Source organism: Planococcus citri, chromosome 1 (assembly GCF_950023065.1).
Source record: "Planococcus citri chromosome 1, ihPlaCitr1.1, whole genome shotgun sequence".
In the NCBI taxonomy this organism is placed as follows: domain Eukaryota; kingdom Metazoa; phylum Arthropoda; class Insecta; order Hemiptera; family Pseudococcidae; genus Planococcus; species Planococcus citri.
This window is the reverse complement of record NC_088677.1, coordinates 86,867,905-86,888,876: the sequence shown is the minus strand read 5'-3', so window position 1 is coordinate 86,888,876 and position 20,972 is coordinate 86,867,905. Positions and strand designations below refer to the sequence as shown.

The 20,972-nt window shown below is 34.8% G+C and overlaps 1 protein-coding gene across 1 annotated transcript in view; it reads right to left on the bottom strand.

Moving 5' to 3' along the window:
• Window positions 1-20,972, bottom strand: part of Sema5c (Semaphorin 5c) — a 79,880-nt gene that overhangs the window by 34,036 nt on the left and 24,872 nt on the right. The window contains exons 2-3 of the mRNA XM_065355765.1: window positions 16,822-16,946; window positions 1,009-1,108 (exon numbers count right to left, since the gene is read on the bottom strand). Of these exons, the coding sequence (XP_065211837.1) occupies window positions 1,009-1,108; window positions 16,822-16,927 (206 nt within the window). The 5' untranslated portion in view covers window positions 16,928-16,946. The remainder of the gene's footprint in view (window positions 1-1,008; window positions 1,109-16,821; window positions 16,947-20,972) is intronic.

Below are 20,972 nucleotides of genomic sequence, written 5' to 3'. Positions count from 1 at the left end.
TTTCGTGCGAATCCTATGTGGGATGTCAAAATCTGTGATTTCAGCAGACCTGTTAATCAAAATAGCCACCATTTTGTTAGTAAGGCCAATTTGTGTCGCAGTGTTTTGCTTCAAAATGATCCTCAGGATATCCCCTTTAAGAAAAAAAGTTGTCCCAGATGATCAGAGGGGAGGGGGTGCAATTATTCTCATTGGCAAATGCCGGACTATATCGTTTATTAAATTTTCACAACGTCAACTTCGAATATTCCCTCCATTTTTGGATCAGATCCCTTAGTGCCCCTTCTGTCATTGAAGTAGCAGGAAAATTGGGTATGACATGTCGATTCCCAGTAAATTAAGGTCACTGATTTCAAATATCTGCTTATTTTTTGAATTTTAATCCTCAGTCTAACTATTTCTACGTCTCCATTTCAAAAACATAGAGCGATTGAGAGAGGAAGTACAATTCCCTAAACAGTGCTGCCTTCAAAACTATACTGCTGAACTGGCGTGAAAAAAGAGAAAAAACCACTCATCTCTCTATTAATGCTGTTAGCATAATGAGAAAAACACCAAATGGCTCATTTCGACAACCGAGTAAAAGGTGTAGGTCTAGGTAGAGAGATACATTAAATCTAAATGGAATCACAACATGACAACAAAAATAAGGTCTTCAATTTCCGGAAAAAAAAAGAAATCCCAACAAACATCAAACATAATATGAAACAGACTACATAAACGTTCATCATTCACACTCGGTTGGAAGAAGTTCTAAGAACCAGATCCAATAATGGGGTTACTATAAAGATAGACCCAGATATATACCTAAAAACTTGGCGACAATATCCCAAACCCAAAGATTACACAAGGGGCGAGGTAAGAGGTAATGGTTTTACCGGCATTGTGTTTGTAGGTACTCTGGTGTATTGACACAAAACACAAACTGCTCGCAAGCAACCCTATATAAGAAGAAGATCTCGTAGTATAGGTACGAGGTAGAGGTACTAAAGCAATGAATTAATTTACCTGGCGCCAACGACCAGTTGTTCACGTGTCACGTCGAACAGCAACTGAGAAAAGTACGCAACTCCGATGTCCGAAAAGATAACTGCAGAACTCATTAAATCTGTAACCGAACAAACGACAAAAAAAAGGTAACAATTATTACGTAGTCGTGCAAAGTGTAGTACGAATAAATTTGCCAAATTTCGTGAAAAATAATGCATTTCTTTACATATGTAAGTACTTATAATCTTCTGCATAGGTAGTGATATAATCTTAATCTCGTAACCTCAAGCAGCTTATTTAAATTCTTGAAAGCAAGTCTGACATATACGAGATATCTAGTACTACGAATCTAGACTCTTTTTTTTTTTCTTCTTCAAAATATATGGGATGGAATACCCATACCTAAGTACATAGATATAGGTAGGTACCAATGTATGCTCAGATTGAGGAAAGATACAAAACACACCTATCTGAATAGGTACACAGATAGAATCGTAATGGCGATTTTCAAATACTTATATAAAAGTTATAAGTATAAGTTACGCCAATTTAATTGCAATGATTGAACGATGACGGTTATTATTACGAACTTGAAACAAAACAAAAAAAAATTAAATAAAAACAGCTCTCGAACATACATAAAAAAGAATTAATGGTGATAATTGTAGTGCCCTTATCGCCTTTAAACATGCATAATTTCGTATCACGGAACAAATTGAGCATAAATTCATATCAATACGTTTATATTCAAGGTAAATGTTACTCACGTACCTAATTAGGTGTCTAATATGGGTATAAGTACCTAGGTACCTATTTAGTGCTCTCTTTTTACCCAAATTTTGCTAATCAAGGTGCCAATTCTTTTTCGGCGATAGCCGGTATCACTTAATTAGCCAAATCTTAATCCGTTATAAATTAAAAATTATGCTTTAATTGATCATTAATAAAGTGCTTAAAACACGAATAACATAATGGTTCGTGATATTTTATAGCCTCGATGGATTGTTTGTTTTGAAATTTGAAACAATAGGTAGCAATTTGTATCTAACGGCGTAAGTAGGTAATTAGTTGAGCAAATAGATAGGTACGTACTTAAGAATGTAAGTACATGAGAGTAATGAAAAGCTATTTAAAACAGGATTGCAAGGGGTTTTAAGTACAGATAATAGATAATTGGGAATTTTTGGAGAAAGTAGAGAAAAGCCAATCAAGGAAGAATGAATATACTCGTATTTAATACAGTCCGATATTTATGACAATATATTGTATATGCACCCCCCCCCCTTCGACGATTCAGTGAGACAAGTTTTTTTCTTAAAGGGAAGGGGACACCTAAGAAACATTTTGAAAGCAAACTTGGCAAAAAAAACTGGCCTTATTAACAAAATGGCGGTCATTTTGATTGATAAGTCAGTCAAAGTCGCAAATTTTATCTTCCAACACTGAACACGGACGAAATTTTTAAAAATGGACCAAGCTAGATCGAAAGAGCATGCAAAATTTTATCACCAGCCAAAATTTCAAGTGCTAAAGTGCATTTTTCGATTTATGGTGAATTTTTGAAAATCAAATTCGGGCCAAAAATGAGAAAAAAATCAAAAATTTTACCAAATCGACCTGAAAAGAAGAAATTTGGGAATAATCCTAAATTGTTGACCCGCCAAATCGATTAGAAACGGGTTTAAGACGTTTTGAGCACTTCTGAAGCTTCCAGCAGATTTTTAAATTATGAATGCAGAAATTTACTCTACAAACTAATTTCAATACGCTAATAAAGTCGACTTCAGATGGATTTCAAGTCGTTTTGGTGCCTCCAGCGACTTTTTGAAAACTACTGGAGTCTCCAGTAGATTTTTGAAACGTGAGATTTCAACGAATTTTCATCAAAATATGCAGTTGAAAAACCAAAATAGAAATTTCTAGTTTCGAAAATCTACTGGAGACTCCAAAAATTTTCAAATAATCGCTGGAGTCTCCAAAATAACTAAAGCCCACCAGAAGTCGACCTAATCACGTGTTTAAATTAGAGTGCAGAGTGAATTTCGGATTTCCAACTTCATTCGATGAAATTTTGTGGAAATATCAATTTTCAAAAATCTACTGGAGGCTCCAGGAATTCTCAAAAGTTTCTGGAGGCTTCAAAATGACTTGAACCCGCATACAGTCATTTTGATAGCGTATTAAAATTGGACTTGGTGAAATTTTATGGAAATTTCGAGCACTGGAAAATCTGCTGGAGACTCCAGTAATTTCCGAAAAGTCGCTGGAGGCTCCAAAACGACTTGAAAATCTACCTGCAGTCAACTTCATAGCGTATTGAAATTATTTTTCAAAATGAATTCGGGTTTTATAACTCCGTTTGATGATTCAAAAATCTGCTGGAGGCTCCAGGAATTCTCAAAAGTTGTTGGAGGCTTCAAAATGTATTGAACTCGCATACAGTGGATTTGATAGCGTATTAAAATTTGACTTATGTAAAATTTTATGGAAATTTCGAGCATTGAAGAATCTGCTGGAAGCTCCAGTAATTTCTGAAAAGTGGCTGGAGGCTCCAAAACGACTTGAAATCTACCAGCAGTCAACTTCATAGCGTATTGAAATTAGTTTACAGAGTGGATTTTGGCTTTCTAACTACATTTGATGACATTTTGTAAAAATTTCACGAATCAAAAATCTGCTGGAGGCTCCAGAACTGCTCAAAACGACTTAAAATTCACCTACTGTCAACTTCATGGCGTATTGAAATTAGCTTGCAGAGTGAATTTTGGCTTTCTAACTTCATGTAATGAAATTTTGTGGAAATTCCAAGTTTCAAAAATCTGCTGGAGGCTCCAGAACTGCTCCAAACGACTTTCGATTTCAAAGCGTATTGAAATTAATTTTCAGAGTCAATTTCGGCTTTCCAACTGCATTTGATGAAATTTTGTAGTTTGTAATTTCAGGTTTCTAAAATCTACTGGAGGCTCCAGGAATTTAAAAACAGTTGCTGGAGGCTCCGAAATGACTTGAAACCACCAGTGATCAACTGTCGGATTCTCAACCTCATTTGATGAAATCTTATAGAAATTTCAAGTTCCTATGATCTACTGGAGGCTCTAGAAATGCTCAAAAAACCGCTGGAGGCTCCAAAACGACTTGAAATTCACCTTTAGTCGACTTCATAGCGTATTGAAATTAATTTGCAGAGTGAATTTCGGTATTATAACCCCATTTGATGATTCAAAAATCTACTGGAGGCTCCAGGAATCTTCAAAAAGTCGCTGGAGGGTCCAAAATTACTTGAACCCTCCAGCAGTCAACTTAATAACGTCATTAAAATGGATTTTAGCGTGAATTTCGTAATTCCTATTTCATTTGATGAAATTTTGTGTAAATTCAAGTTTCGAAAATCTACTGGAGGCTCCAGAACTGCTCAAAACGGCTTGAAACCGTTTTCAATCCATTTGGCAGGTCAAAAATTGGGCACATTCCCAAATTTCAGCTTCCTAGGTCAATTTGGTAAGATTTTGATTTTTTCCCTCACTTTTGGCCTAAATAATTTGATTTTTAAAAATTCATCAAAAATCAAAAAATGCACTTCAACAAAAAAAGGGGATGGTCAAATCAAAATTTTGAAAAACAGTGAAAATTTGTCTGATCCAGCAACTTATTTTTCGACTAAAAAATTTTAATCGAACAGTTAGAGACAGTTATAGGGACATTTGGGATCCATAAGTGTTGGAAAGGAGGAAGGGGGAATTTTTGGAAAATTGGAAATATCATTTTTCCTGCTCTGAAAATGTTTTACAACACGACAAAAAAATTGAAAAAATTTAGAAGCTTTCGAACCCCTGTTTTTCTGATTTTTGTTTTCAAGTTTCTCAAATTCAGAGTACCTTTTATTTGAACTCGTGGATCAATGATTCCTAAATTAAACCGGTTTTTGAGAAAGGGGGGGGTGAAAAATTGCGAAACCATCTACCTACATTATTTTAAATTTTAATAGGTACGAGGAACAGGATATATCCTGATTTCAGAGTGTATGAGAAAATAGAAATTTCAAAAAAAAAATTACGAAAAAATCACAAGTTTGAAACAATTTAAGACAAAAAATCTCGACATATTTAAACATGTAGAAATTTCGAAATCAAGAGATTAAAAAATTTTGAGACTGAAAGAAATTTTAAACCAGGATTTAAAAATTTTGAAACAAAAATCTCGAAAAGCAACAAATCTTGAGATCCATGAACACAAAAATCTAGAAAACTGGAGACATAAAATTCTCAAAATCTTTAAATTAGCAAATCTTCGAGTTGAAAACGTTCCAGATATAAAAAAACGCCAAGAACAAAGAAATTTCAAAATCAGAAATTGTTTGTAAAAGAAATCTTCCTTTAAAAAAAATTTTTGAGCCGAAAAATTTTGAAACCTTGGAACATAAAAATCCAAAAACCTGGAAACAACAACTTCCAGGTCAAAAAATTTTCAAATGAAAAATCTTGAAATCTTCAGACAAATTTCTAGAAATTTTTAGATCAAAAAATCACGAAATCTCGAGACAGAATATTAACATTTTCAGACATGAAAATCTCAAAGTTGTGAGATGAAAAATCTTAAAATCTTTTGGTAAAAATATCTTCAAATTGGGAAAAAAACTCGAAATGAAAGAATCTCAACTCTCAAGGTAAAATAAATTTTTAAACAAAGAATCTCGAGAGAAAATCAATTTTAGAGGCAAAAAATGTTGAAATGCTTGGACGAAATCTCGAAATTTTAACACGTAAAAATCTCCAAATCCCGAGATTAAAAAAAGGGGGGGTGCAATTATAGCTCTGCGATGTACCTAAATATTCGTTGTATAAAAATCAATGCAGTACTCGTACTATCAAATAAAAATTATCACCTAGGCACACCATAACCTGTGAGAAGGGAAAAGGTCACTAAAAGCGATACCATTTACACGAAAAAAATTCGCCAATTAATTCGTCGATGATCGCTATACCAATCGAGTTTAATTACCGGTCGACCTTTAAAAGAAAAAAACCTATAATCTGAACCACACAACTATTCCACCATTTATCTACAATAAAAGTATATGTGTATAAAATAAAATGAAAAAAAAATCATCGAAACATTTCCTTTTCCCATAATATAAGAAAGAGCGAGAGAGATGATACACTTTGGTACCTACTATAACTACTTATTCATTAGCAATTTCGAACAACATTTAAACAGTTTCAAGTGTGCTGACGATGATAGTAATTAAGTACCTATTTCGTTAACGAATTTCTTTCTCTTTCTTATACCTACTCTCTGTTCTCCGTCGGTCTAGAAATCCGGTAACCAGACTCTCTGTTTTAGCCATGTGCTTTAGTCGCTCTTCTTACACACACGTATAGGTACACATTTTACCTATACGTTGATACGGTATATAGAAAACCCAACCCCATTAATAGCTACTCTGGTTAGTATCTGACACGTAAATACGAGTGCATAAGTCGAGATTCGATACCTATAGTAGTCGGAACAATGATTCTGATTAACTGGAGCAATTACAGCATAAAAAGGTAGTCTTCATCGTACTATTTTTATATTCGTACCTAGCTATCTATAAGACTACCTATATGTATAATAAAAGTGAAGAAAAAATGAACGCCTCTAGAATTACACCACCTATAAAATAGTCGAGTGTCTTCAAAGACAGATTTTTATACGGTTTTTATGAGTAGGTACGAGTCAAGTTGAGAGAAAAAAATATATCCAACATTATAAATAAGGGAGTATGATGATACTTGACCAATGTGAATGTGAAGTTCTTTACAGATCTACTCGTCAAGTAGGTATAAACCTATGCATTAGAAGAGTTTTCTTTCTTCAAGTGGTATGAAATTGAAATAATATAACACGTGAGGGAAAAGATAGGGTATTCGTGAAGTACGTACTTTGCTTATCAAAATAATATATCTAACAGAATTTGATAAATAATTCAAATAATCGAACTTCTGCTACACCTGCAGAAGCCAAATGAATTGAATACACATAGCAATGTTTGATAAATCTTGACCCATGTCTTTTACGTTCAATCGAAGTGTAAAAGGTGAAAAAATTCCACCAATGCACTTCTCTACTTCTCTGATTTTAAAAATTTAGATACCTATACCTAGAGAAGAAAAATGAAATAAAATATAAAATGACCAATTTTTAAAAATTCTGTAGCTGCTTAACTATAGTCACTACACACCAGCAGTAAAAACTTGTCAGTTGTCAACTTCTTTTCACGAAGGCTACACCACATTTCTATTCTACCAATTGTTTACAATTTGGACGCGACCAAAAGTACTCTAGTTGTAAAATAAAACCAGACCAGACACCAGACTACGTTATCAGTCATGTACCTACGTATTAATTAGGTACTCAGCATCAAATTATTGCTGTACTACGTGCTGGTGATGTAAACGAAATGGTAACGTTTGTTTTGAAAGTCATGCTCCATTTATTTTAAATTGTGTAAAACCTTAAAAATGGTTTCCAGTTCGCGAGAGCTCGCTAAAATTACACCGATTTGGAAAATAGCGGGAAAATCAAGTCGCGACTACGACTTCCGGAATAGACGATCTGCAGCCTCCAACAAAAATCTATATTTCTCCACATCACTAAAACTGTTGCGAGTAGACGTGTAATTAATCGTCCATTAGAGCAGGTGACATTTTTTTAAAACAAACTGAAATTGCTCCAGAAAAGGTTATCATCAACTCAACTGTTGTTGCAGGCTCCAGATTGGGTCGGAAGTGGACAGTGATGCCACTGGCAGAAACCGATTTTCAAAAAAATGGCATTTAATGAGTGGATTGGGTCACTATGATAGGCATCAATCACGTTTATACACACTAAAATTAAATTAAAAGGTTTTTTAATGACATTTTTCAACTATTCAGAATTTTCAAAATATGGCTGGAGTCTCCAGAACGGCTTGAAACTATTTTCAGTCAACTCAAGCATGTTGGAATGAGCTGGAGAAGACTAGATCGAAAAAGCATGCAAAAATTCATCATTCATCACCGACTAAAATTTCAAGTGTTAGGTAAAATCTATTTTTTGATTTTTGACGAATTTTTGAAAGAATTTAGACCAAAAATGAGAAAAAAAATCAAAATTTTACCAAATTGACCTACAAAGCTGAAATTTGAGATAGTACCCTATTTTCGACCTGCCAAATCGATTGGAAACTGTTTCAACCAGTTTTGAGCAGTTCTGGAGCCTCCAGTAGATTTTTGAAAATTGAAATTTCCACAAAATTTCATCAAGTAGAGTTGGAAATCCGATATTCGCTCTACAAACTAATTTCAATACCCTAAGAAAGTCAACTGCAGGCGAATTTCAAGTCGTTTTGGAGCCTCCAGTGACTTTTTGAAAAATACAGGAGCCTCCAGTAGATTTTTGAAACTTGAGATTTCTACAAAATTTCATCAAAATATGCAGATGAAAAACCAAAATGGAAATTCCAAGCTTCAAAAATCTACTGGAGGCTCCAGTACTTTTCAAAAAGTCGCTGGAAGCTCCAAAACGGCTTGAAATTCACCTGCAGTCGATTTCATAGCATATTGAAATCGGTTTGTAGAGTGAATTTTGACTTTCCAACTCCACTTGACGAAATTTTGTGAAAATTTCAAGTTTCAAAAATCTGCTGGAGGCCTCAAAAATTTTCAAATAGATGCTGGAGGCTTCAAATTGACTTAAACTCATCAGCTACTAACTTAGAAACGTGTTCAAGTTGGAATACAGCATAAATTTTGAATTTTCAGCTTCATTCGATAAAATTTTGTGGAAATTTTAATTTTCAAAAATCTACTGGAGGCTCCAGACGTTTTCAAAAGTTGATGGAAGCTATAAAATGACTTGAACTCGTATACAGTTAATTTGAAAGCGTATTAAAAGTAAACTTGGTGAAATTTTATGAAAATTTCGAGCAATGAAAAATCTGCTGGAGGCTCCAGTACTTCTCAAAAAATCGCTGGAGGCTCCAAAACGACTTGAAATCTACTAGCAGTCAACTTCATAGCGTATTGAAATTGTTTTTCAGGGTGAATTTCGGTTTTATAACTTCTGTTTGATGATTCAAAAATCTCCCGGAGGCTCCAGGCGTTTTCAAAAGTTGCTGGAGGCTTCAAAATGACTCTAACCCGCATACAGTTAATTTGATAGCGTATTAATATTGCACTTGGTGAAATTTTATGAAAATTTCGAGCATTGAAGAGTCTGCTGGAGGCTCCAGTAATTTCTGAAAAGTCACTGGAGGCTCCAAAACGACTTGAAATCTACCTGCAGTCAACTTCATGGCGTATTGAAATTATTTTTCAAAATGAATTCGGGTTTTATAACTCCGTTCGATGATTCAGAAATCTCCTGGAGGCTCCAGGAATTCTCAGAAGTTGCTGGAGGCTTCAAAATGACTTGAACCCGCATACAGTTAATTTGATAGCGTATTAATATTGCACTTGGTGAAATTTTATGGAAATTTCGAGCATTGAAGAGTCTGCTGGAGGCTCCAGTAATTTCTGAAAAGTCGCTGGAGGCTCCAAAACGACTTGAAATCTACCTGCAGTCAACTTCATGGCGTATTGAAATTATTTTACAAAATGAATTCGGGTTTTATAACTCCGTTCGATGATTCAGAAATCTCCTGGAGGCTCCAGGAATTCTCAGAAGTTGCTGGAGGCTTCAAAATGACTTGAACCCGCATACAGTTAATTTGATAGCCTATTAAAATTGCACTTGTGTAAAATTTTATGGAAAATTTTAGCATTGAAAAATCTGCTGGAGGCTCCAGTAATTTCTGAAAAGTCGCTGGAGGCTCCAAAACGACTTGAAAATGTACCTGCAGTCGTATTTCATAGGTATTGAAATTATTTTTCAAAATGAATTCGGGTTTTTAACTCCGTTTGATGATTCAAAAATCTCCTGGAGGCTCCAGGAATTCTCAAAAGTGGTTGTAGGTTTCAAAATGACTTGAACTCACATGCAGTGGATTAGATAGCGTATTAAAATTGTACTTGGTGAAATTTTATGGAAATTTCGAGCATTAAAAAATCTGCTGGAGGCTCCAGTAATTTCCGAAAAGTCGCTTGAGAGGCTCCAAAACGACTTGAAATCTACCTGCAGTCAACTTCATGGGGTATTGAAATCATTTTTCAGAATGAATTCGGATTTTATAACTCCATTTGATGATTCAAATATCTCCTGGAGGCTCCAGGAATTCTCAAAAGTTGCTGGAGGCTATAAAATGACTTGAACTCGCGTACAGTGGATTTGATAGCGTATTAAAATTGGACTTATGTAGAATTTTATGGAAATTTCGAGCATTGAAAAATCTGCTGGAAGATCCAGTACTTCTCAAAAAGTCGCTGGAGGCTCCAAAACTTCTTGAAATCTATCTGCAGTCTACTTCATAGCGTATTGCAGTTATTTTGCAGAATGAATTTCGGTTTTATAACTCCATTTGATGATTCAAAAAACTTCTGGAGGCTCCAGGAATTTTCAAAAGTTGCTGGAGGCTTCAAAATGACTTGAACTCGCATACAGTGGATTTGATAGTGTACTAAAATTGGACTTGTGTAAAATATTATGGAAATTTCGAGCATTGAAAAATCTGCTGGAGGCTGCAGTAATTTGTGAAAAGTCGCTGGAGGCTCCAAAACGACTTGAAACCTACCTGCAGTCAACTTCATAGCGTATTGCATTTAGTTTGCAGCATGAATTTTGGTTTTATAACTCCATTTGATAGTTCAAAAAACTACTGGAGGCTCCAGGAATTTTCAAAAAGTGCAGCTGGAGGCTTCAAAATGACTAGTACCGATCAGCAGTCGACTTGATAACGTGTTTAAGTTGGAGTTCAGCGTAATTCTCGAATTTTCAACTTCATTTCATGGTATTTTGGAAAATCCCAAGTTGCAAGAATCTGCTGGAGCCTCCAGAACTGCCCAAAATGGTTGGAAACCCTTTCAAATCGAGTTGGCTCTTTGAAAATAGAAAATATCGCTCATTTCAACTTTTTTGTGAACTCGGTAAAATTTTGATTTTTTTCTCATTTTTGGCCATAAATTTGATTTTTAAAAATTCACCAAAAATCAAAAAATGTACTTTAGCACTTTAAATTTTGACAGGTGATAAATTTGTGCATGCTTTTTTAATCTAGCTTTGTTTAATTCAAAAAATTTTGTGCGAGGTCTTCGCGAAAAGCAAAATTTACGATTTCGTCTGACCTGTCAGTCAAAATGGTCGCCATTTTGTTAATAAAGTCAACTTTTTTTTTAGCAAGCTCTCTTCAAAATGTTCGTTAAAATTTTCACTTCAAGAAAAAATTTGTCCCAGCGTATGGTGGGGGGGGGGTGCAATTACTCCTATGTTGAAACCAGCGGATAAAAATCAATCCAAAAGAATCAGGAACTGAAACTGCAAATTCCGTTATACCGAACCAGATGATGGAAGAATTCGAGTTCGATCCGTGAACTTGACTCTGTGATGCACTCGAGTTGCTAATTGGTGACTTTTTTCATTAACTTATACGATACACGCGACATCGCCGAGACTTCCGTCTACCAGTTAGTTACTGGGCAAGTTACCCCATAAAGCAAAATCCAGAGCTGCAACATGAGAATAGTCAGACATTCACAATGTACCACCGCGATGATGATTACAATTCAGTTTAATCAAACTGATACGTATTTACGTGTATTGGATGTGTAATGTGGTAAGAAACATACCAATGCCGGCTCTAGATACCCTGCTACTTTATAAGGTATAGGTACAGACAACCTGTCCAGGTTGTCTGTTAACTAAAATGCATTCTGTATACAGTGAAACAGCATCATACGAGTATACTATAAAGTACCTAGTAACATCAAAGAAAAATTCTCTTGTTCGTACGCAAATCACGTATTATCATTAAAGAAAGCGCACTCGAGACTCGAGTTTGAGCTCCGGAGTACGACGAATAAGCTCCATTGTTAGTCTACTTCAACTTACTCGTACATACATGTATCTATCACATGCAACGAGAGGAGGGTAGAAGGGATACTAGCTGTTTACAATGCATAAAAATGCATCGCGAGTCGAGTTGATTTGATCGTCAAATCAAATGTACAAGATACTGGTATGTCATCTCATTTATGGAAGAAATATTTAACAGTTTTCAAGAGAATTGTTCACTCGTCCATCGTCCAACATCCTATAGGTATGCAGGATTTACCAACTACAAGCAGATGACAAAACGCCAATTGATAATTCTGCGAGGAGATTATAAGCAGTAATTTCGCCATCATTAACAGGCCTATGATACAAGTGAGATTCGTCGTATAGTAAACCGCATCATCAAGATGGAATTAAGAAGAAAAAAAACTTGATAGATGCGTACATTGTTAGCGCGAGTGAAAAAAAACACACCTTTCTTTAACTACTCGTAGTACTATTGTTAGAATATAACGATCAAGACGCGCAACACGGATGCGTTTTGTTCACCTGAATAATATACCTAACATAAGACCTACAGTGGAAATGAAAAAGGAAAGGAAGAGGTCCATGGAAAAAGAAGACACGATGCGAGCGACGTTAATGACTTTATAAAATTTTTAGCTCGCGAGACCGAAGCTCGTAAATCATTTTTATATCGTCTTTATTCGGGCAATGAGCGAATCGTCATCGTTGATCGTGGTTGCAGCTTCAATCGTGGAACAATAAACGAATCTGGGGTTTCAACTATGTAGGCTTATTGTGTGAACGTGTGCCATGCCATAGCTTATAATAAGTAATCTCAATTACTGACGTATTTATACATCCAGATATGTTTCGCAAATTTTTTTAGTTCATTTGAATTTGTTGTATTCGTTGCAAAGGGCATAGCTCAATATGAAGGCACTCAAATAAAGATCAGTCATCATAATTACTTCTTATCGATTGCCTAAAATGAATAAATTAGTTAACGTTACTGAACATTGTGTCACCGAATGGGTTATTTTTTTTCAATCAACACGAAATTTGCTCAAAGTTCAACTCGATATGAAAAGGCAAAATAAGTATGGTAAGTAAGTATAAAGACTACTGACACTGAGATGAACTTTATCACTGTTGTATTGGAATGGATCTGTTTTCAAGCGAAGTGAATGAAATCGAATCGAATCGAATCATTTACAACCGATTGGCGATTGAACAAACTGATTGATTTCTAGATGAATCATTCGCGAACGAGTTGATAAATAGTTACTGAATCCTTCGCAAACAAACTGATTCGTATAAGTGACTCGTTCGCGAACGAATCGATTCATTCACTCAATTTTTGATGAATCGTTCGCGAACGAATCGATTCATTCACTCAATTTTTTATGAATCGTTCACGAACGAATCGATTCGTATAAGTGACTCGTTCGCAAACGAATCGATTCATTCACTCATTTTATTATGAATCATTCGCGAAAGAATTGATTCATTCACTCAATTTTTGATGAATCGTTCGCGAACGAATCAATTTATATTTTATTTTATCAATTTTTGATAAATCATTCGCGAATGAATTGATTCATAAAAGTGACTCGTTCGCGAACGAATCGATTCATTCACTCAATTTTTGATGAATCATTCGCGAACGGATCGATTCATTCACTCAATTTTTTATGAATCATTCGCGAACGAATCGATTCGTTTTATCAATTTTTGATAAATTATTCGCGAATGAATTGATTCATAAAAGTGACTCGTTCGCGAACGAATCGATTCATTCACTCAATTTTTGATGAATCATTCGCAAATGAATTGATTCGTATAAGTGACTTGTGCGCAAACGAATCGATTCATTCACTCAATTTTTGATGAATCGTTCGCGAACGAATCGATTCATTCACTCAATTTTTTATGAATCATTCGCGAACGAATCGATTCGTTTTATCAATTTTTGATAAATCATTCGCGAACGGATTGATTCATAAAAGTGGCTCGTTCGCGAACGGATTGATTCATTCACTCAATTTTTGATGAATCATTCGCGAGCAAATTGATTCGTATAAGTGACTCGTTCGCGAATAAATCGATTCATTCACTCAGTTTTTGATGAATCGTTCGCGAACGAATCGATTCGTATAAGTGACTCGTTTGCACACAAATCAATTCACTCACTCAATTTTTTAAGAATAATTCGCGAACAAATCAATTAATTTACTCAATTTTTGATAAATCATTCGCGAACGAATTGATTTGTACAAGTGACTTCATTTACTCAATTTTTGATAACTCATTCGCGAACGAATCAATTCATTTTATCTATTTTTGATAAATCATTCGCGAATGAATTGATTCATAAAAGTGACTCGTTCGCGAACGAATCGATTCATTCACTCAATTTTTGATGAATCATTCGCGAATGAATTGATTCGTATAAGTGACTTGTTCGCAAACGAATCGATTCATTCACTCAATTTTTGATGAATCGTTCGCGAACGAATCGATTCGTATAAGTGACTTGTTCATAAACGAATCGATTCATTCACTCAATTTTTTACGAATCATTCGCGAACAAATCAATTCATTTTATCAATTTTTGATAAATCATTCGCGAACAAATTGATTCATGAAAGTGACTCGTTCGCGAACGATTCGATTCATTCACACAATTTTTGATAAATCGTTCGCGAACGAATCGATTTATTCTATCAATTTTTTATGAATCGTTCGTGAACGAATCGATTCATTCACTCAATTTTTGATGAATCATTCGCGAACGAATTGATTCATAAAAGTGACTCGCTCGCGAACGAATCGATTCATTCACTCAATTTTTGATGAATCGTTCGCGAACGAATTGATTCAATTACTCAATTTTTGAAGAATCATTCGCGAACGAATCGATTTGTATAAGTGACTCGTTCGCGAACGAATCGATTCGTATCAGTGGCTCGTTCGCTACCAAATCGATTCATTTACTCAATTTTTGATGAATCATTCGCGAACGAATCGATTCGTATAAGTGACTCGTTCGCGAATGAATCGATTCATTCACTAAATTTTTGATGAATCATTCGCGAACGAATCAATTCATTTTATTAATTTTTGATGAATCATTCGCGAATGAATAATTGATTCATAAAAATGATTCGTTCGCGAACAAGTCGATTCATTCACTCAATTTTTGATGAATCATTCGCGAACGAATTGATTCATAAAAGTGACTCGCTCGCGAACGAATCGATTCGTTCGCTCAATTTTTGATGAATAGTTCGCGAACGAATTGATTCAATTACTCAATTTTTGAAGAATCATTCGCGAACGAATCGATTTGTATAAGTGACTCGTTCGCGAACGAATCGATTCGTATCAGTGACTCGTTTGGTACCAAATCGATTCATTTACTCAATTTTTGATGAATCATTCGCGAACGAATCGATTTATTCTATCAATTTTTGATAAATCATTCGCGAACGAATTGATTCATTATGTGACTCATTCGCGAACGAATCGATTCATTTACTCAATTTTTGATGAATCATTCGCGAACGAATCGATTTATTTTATCAATTTTTGATAAATCATTCGCGAACGAATTGATTCATTATGTGACTCATTTGCGAACGAATCGATTCATTTACTCAATTTTTGATGAATCCTTCGCGAACGAACGATGACTCTGGGTACGATTTCTTATTTTAAGATGGGCCTTTTTAGAACCCTTCATGTTCAAGTATATTTTTCTTTATTATAAATTTAAAATGATTGCTTATTGTGAAGTGAATTTCCAGGAGATTCTACTGAAATAAGAATTTTTACTACCTGCTGCCAGATTGTGGAACATTTCTTTGGTTGAATGTGTATTCATTTTTCTACCCCCCCCCCCCCGAGTTTTTTTTGTGGCGATTATGATGATCATTCGTAGAATTTTATTTTCAATTTTGAGAAGAATTTTTTGTGGTGATTTCAAAATGTTTTCTTTCTCAAGATTTCAAAACATTTTTTTTTTGCACAAAAATGAACGTTTTTAACCTATTATGATCTAATAAATGAGTTTATTATAGAATTGGGAGCCTTCATGGAAAAGGTGCGTTAGTCAATTTTTTTCACTGATTTTTACAAGTTCAAATGGACTTGAAATTTTAATCTATTGGCAAACATTTTTCCAATACTTTTTTTTTCATGGAAGGACACTTCAATATCACTGAATACCTATGGTGGAATTAATAAAAAAAAAATGATTTGGAATATATTGAGAATTGTAAAAATTAAAAAAAAATCTGACTAAGGCCCCTTTTTCATGGAACCCCTTAATTGAATTTAATAAATTTTTCGTAGTAATTAAATTTTTTTAAATGAATAAGTAAATATTTTAGTGTTGCTTTGTTTTCAGCACTTTCAAGTGTTTTAATCTGCTTGACAGCCACGACCATTAGGATTTCTATTACTTTTTAAAATTTGAAAAAAAAATACAAAAATAGGACACTCTGATGAGTAGTAAGTTCTGTTCTTATCTACATCAATTTGTTTCTTCACTACCGAAGTTATAAATTTACTAAGTAAGTAGGTATAAAAGATTATTGATATTTGAATATTGTAAGTGAGAATTCACGTCATGAATGATTAATGATAAAATATTGGAAAATATTTTCCATCGATAACGCTCGATACCAGACAGAAGCGGTTGATAGAATCCATGCCCGTCAATACGAGCACAAGGCAACGTATCGTTGTTTGTATACAATATCTACCTTATCAATCTAAATGTATTGTACAATTGTATTATGACGAAAAGACGAATTTCTGAACTTTTGATAAATACATAAACATTACCTATACGTAGTATTATGCGCATAATTTACGTACCTTCGTTTGAGACTGCCCTCAGATCAACATCAGCTAGTGAACTTTTTATTAGTACTGTCGACAGATGAATGGAGATTAGCAGCAGCACACGACAGTAGAGAACCATTTTGGCCGGTAGATGAACACTGAAACAAAAAATACTACTCGTTAGAATCATTGTGTAAACCTACTAACACTTTTGAATTTTCTTCAAAAAATTATCACCTATTTATGGACATTTTACATAACCCCTCCTTCCCCCAACTCTCCTCCTCCATCCGAATTTTCCAGTTTCGAGGTATTCTGAAAATTTTTAAATTGTGGAAAAATTGAAAGTCGCATAGGAGGCTCCAGAATGACTCGAAAGTGTGAAATTTGTACGTGGGAGGAGGGAAGCATATAAATTTCGAGGTAGTTTAGAGACTATTTTCATAGATTTTTACTCGATAAATTCTCATTTTAAAAAAAAACACGAATTTTGCCTGAATTAGTCTTTGGATTATCAAAAATTCTCCAAAAATTGAAAAATCAACAACTTGAACAGCTGAAAGTTTGGTTATGGGAGTTTCAAACCATGCTTTTACCAAAAATCGCCATCCTTTTTAAGATGGCAGAGGCGGATTCCTCGAGAAGTTCCCTTGTATTAGTACATCTTTACTCGGGATTTCAATTTCTCAACTTTTTTTTACCTTTTTTCATTTACAAAAAAAAGTATAATCAAGTTGAAAAAAAAACTGAAAGTTGAACAAATTTTTTAATTTATTACCGCCTCGTATTTTGGTACCTAAACGCTGGGAAAAAGAAAATAAGCACGTAGGTAAATGAAATTCATTCATTAGGTCTACAGAAGCCTATGGAAGACTGATGGGAACACACGATAAACTCTAAATTGAGACGAAGGTGTAAAAAAACCAGCGTATTGTTAAGTAGGTCTACTTTTTAAATACCCATCGCACATTGTATGTATGTACTATGTAGTCTATAATACTATGTATGCTGCTATTAGCACGCTTCAAGCAACTCGTTTACAAGTAGCATTAACGCTTCTCCATGGCACATGCTTTTACATGTACAAGAGTCTGCACTGGAGCACCAAGCACCAAGTCTACAGTCTACACTCGTATGATTGATATTTGGTTAATTGAGTTGAGTCGTGTACGGTGTAGGTCTATGTAGAACTGGCAAACTAGAGACTACACTGTATGCTTATTTATTAATATGTAAGCGATGCAGCCACCGTTCATCGTACATAGTGATAAAAAAAAATCAACATCACCGATACATACACCACAACAACGTTAACAGGAAGTTGAATCAACTGAATAATAATTTACTGGGCTCGTATGTGGAGACTGAAGAGGAGTAAAACACATTAGACATTACGCGGTTGAGAAGTGCACGCGTTCTATGGTACTCTTTGATCTCTGATTTTTTTTATGAACCTCACTGCCTCACTCTCTCACCCTCATCACGTTTCGTAGTAGTAGCTTTAGCCTATCTACATACGTGTTATGATACTAATCACGTGTGATTTCAAGTCATACACACACGTAGGACTAGGTACAGTGTAGGTACACCTTTAGTTTGCATACTGGCGCCTATATCCTCTATATCCTACGTCTATCTACTCTATGATTAGTTGCTATAATTGTATAAGTAGTATCAATGACTATTAATGGGTACGCGATGAGGTGAGGTGAGGTGAGCAAAAAATTGGCCAATTCTTTTGGACCATCCAAGTACGTAAATCGAAGTCCTGTACATGGTGGCTGAATCTGAATTGCAGCACGAATTATTAATGGCAATTTACAAGTCTGTAAACAAAATGTTGTAGGTAATCCATGACTTTTTTCAGTGCAGTTCTAAACAACACCTTTCTGTGCATGTGCATAGACCCTGTTGCATGTTTAATGTTTTTGTTACCTCGCAAACGCAGCATTTTTACGATCAATTGCCAGTTACCACGAAACTACGAAGACGTTTGGCTATACGAATATACGATAAAGAGGTAATGCTGAGCTATGCTGTACCAACAAATTCTGGAAGCATAACATTCACAGTCCTACTACCTTGTACTGAACAGATCTCATTCTCACAGTCAAGACAGCTCAGCTAATGTGTATAGGTATTTATAAACTAATAAACCACAACACCAGCACCACAACGTACATATCTAATCTACACCTCTGCAGATGGTTATACACCGGAAATATCCTGTGTATATGTAGTCAGTCTCTAAAACCCCTATAGAGCTACGCAGTGGCTATTCTATGTACTTCTATATCTTTATGTTTTTTTAAAAAGACATTTCGACAAATTGGGCTCATTATTCTGCATACACGTGTATGTAATGACAATTTGAATAAGTATTTATTGCTGTCGAATGTCGAATCCCAGCGCAAGAAACCAACTGATATACTTTTGGATTGAAATCTCAACGTATAAATGTAGAGGATCTTATCGATCTGATATCATACTGTTATCTGTAAAATTGACCCAAGTTCGCATATTTGTAATATTATGAGATGATAGTTTACCTATACCTACCTATAAGCAATATTAATGCGAACATTTTTTTTCTACCTGGAGGTACTCGTAGTATACTTATGTTAGATAAAACCGAAGCCATAACGATTTTTCTGACGATCGATTACGAGACTCCTTCGTTGTTATAGAACAATCACTTGTCCGGCTTCCCAAGTAAGTATATCTTGATTTTCCCGCAGGAAGAAGTAGGCGGAGGTCAATTGTGAATTCCAGACGATTTTTAAAATGGAAGAAAAATTACACTTGTGCTCACTGCCCAGTGGTAAGCTATTATTTTACCAGCTAAAGCCCAAATATTATAAAGAATTTCAATTTGGGGATTGAAATTTTGAAGGGTTTATTGGGCAAGAAGGGGAAGGGGGAGAAACGTTGCACCAAGAATTCAAGAACACTAGAGCGAGTTTCATTCTAATTTTTGGATGAAAAATATCTAAATTGGGGTATTTTTCTGACAAATCTGTCATTTGTGACAATTTTGAAAAAAGTTTCAATTACAGGAAGTTTTTTTTTATTGAAGAATTGAGGAGCTTGGAATCAAAACTCACTTTTGACACCAAAAATCGATATACGTTTTTTTGCGGATTCGGATACTTCTTCAATTTCTTCATCACCATACAGAATCCATTTTTCCAAATTCGGCCCCAGGTCTTCACAATTTCGTGTTAAAAAGTGCCCTTGTAGTCTAAAACCTGTATTTTCAAGGTCGCATGGCAGTCTACAAAGCCAAAATAATCAAATTGCAACTTCGGGAGCATTTTCTGATAGTGAAAATTGCGAATTTGGTCGTTTTGAATTTGGAAGTTGTGCAACTGAGGAGGTAAAAAATTGGAAGTATTGAGCACTCAAAACTTTTAAAGCTCTCTGGAGGCGGAACAAAATACTCTACAGAAAAATGAAGTCGAGGAAAATTGTAGAGAATTAAATTTCCAATCGACATAATGTCGTTCGTTTTTTTCTAGGATGCTTAGTTTTCGATATATTTGCAAAAGAAAGTATAATTTTTGGAAAAATTCAGCGCTGAAAACTTTTAAAGCTCTCTGGAGGCGGAACGAAGCATTCTACGGAAAATTTAAATCGAGGAAAATTGTAGAGAATTAAATTTCCAGTCGACATAATGTCGTTAGTTTTCTTCTAGGAGGCTTATTTTTCGATATATTTGCAAAAGAAAGTAAAACTACCCCACCTTGGAATCAAAACTCACTTTTGCCAAACTTGATAGCCATACCGCAACGATATGGCAACTTGAAAAAAAAAAATTCTCATGGAATCCTATTTAGTAGTCTTACTCAAGAGCTCGACACACTTTGTGGCGTTTTTTTCATCAACGCACTAGGCGAAATCAGTTATTGTCGATTTTCTCGAAACTTTTTCCGATGGCAAAAGTGAGTTTTGATTCCAAGCTCCTCAATTAAGCATCAGAAAAATATTATTTATCAAATTTTTTCAACATATTATTTATTCAACAACAAAAAAAAAAACGAGTTTTAAATTAAGACCATTTGCAAGATATCTGCCGGAGCAAAGCAAGGAAACACTGAGAAATAGTCGTGGTTTTAAATCAAAAACCATAAAATAGTAGGTAATAATATTTCAAAAAAAAACACACACACATAAAAGGTCGTTAT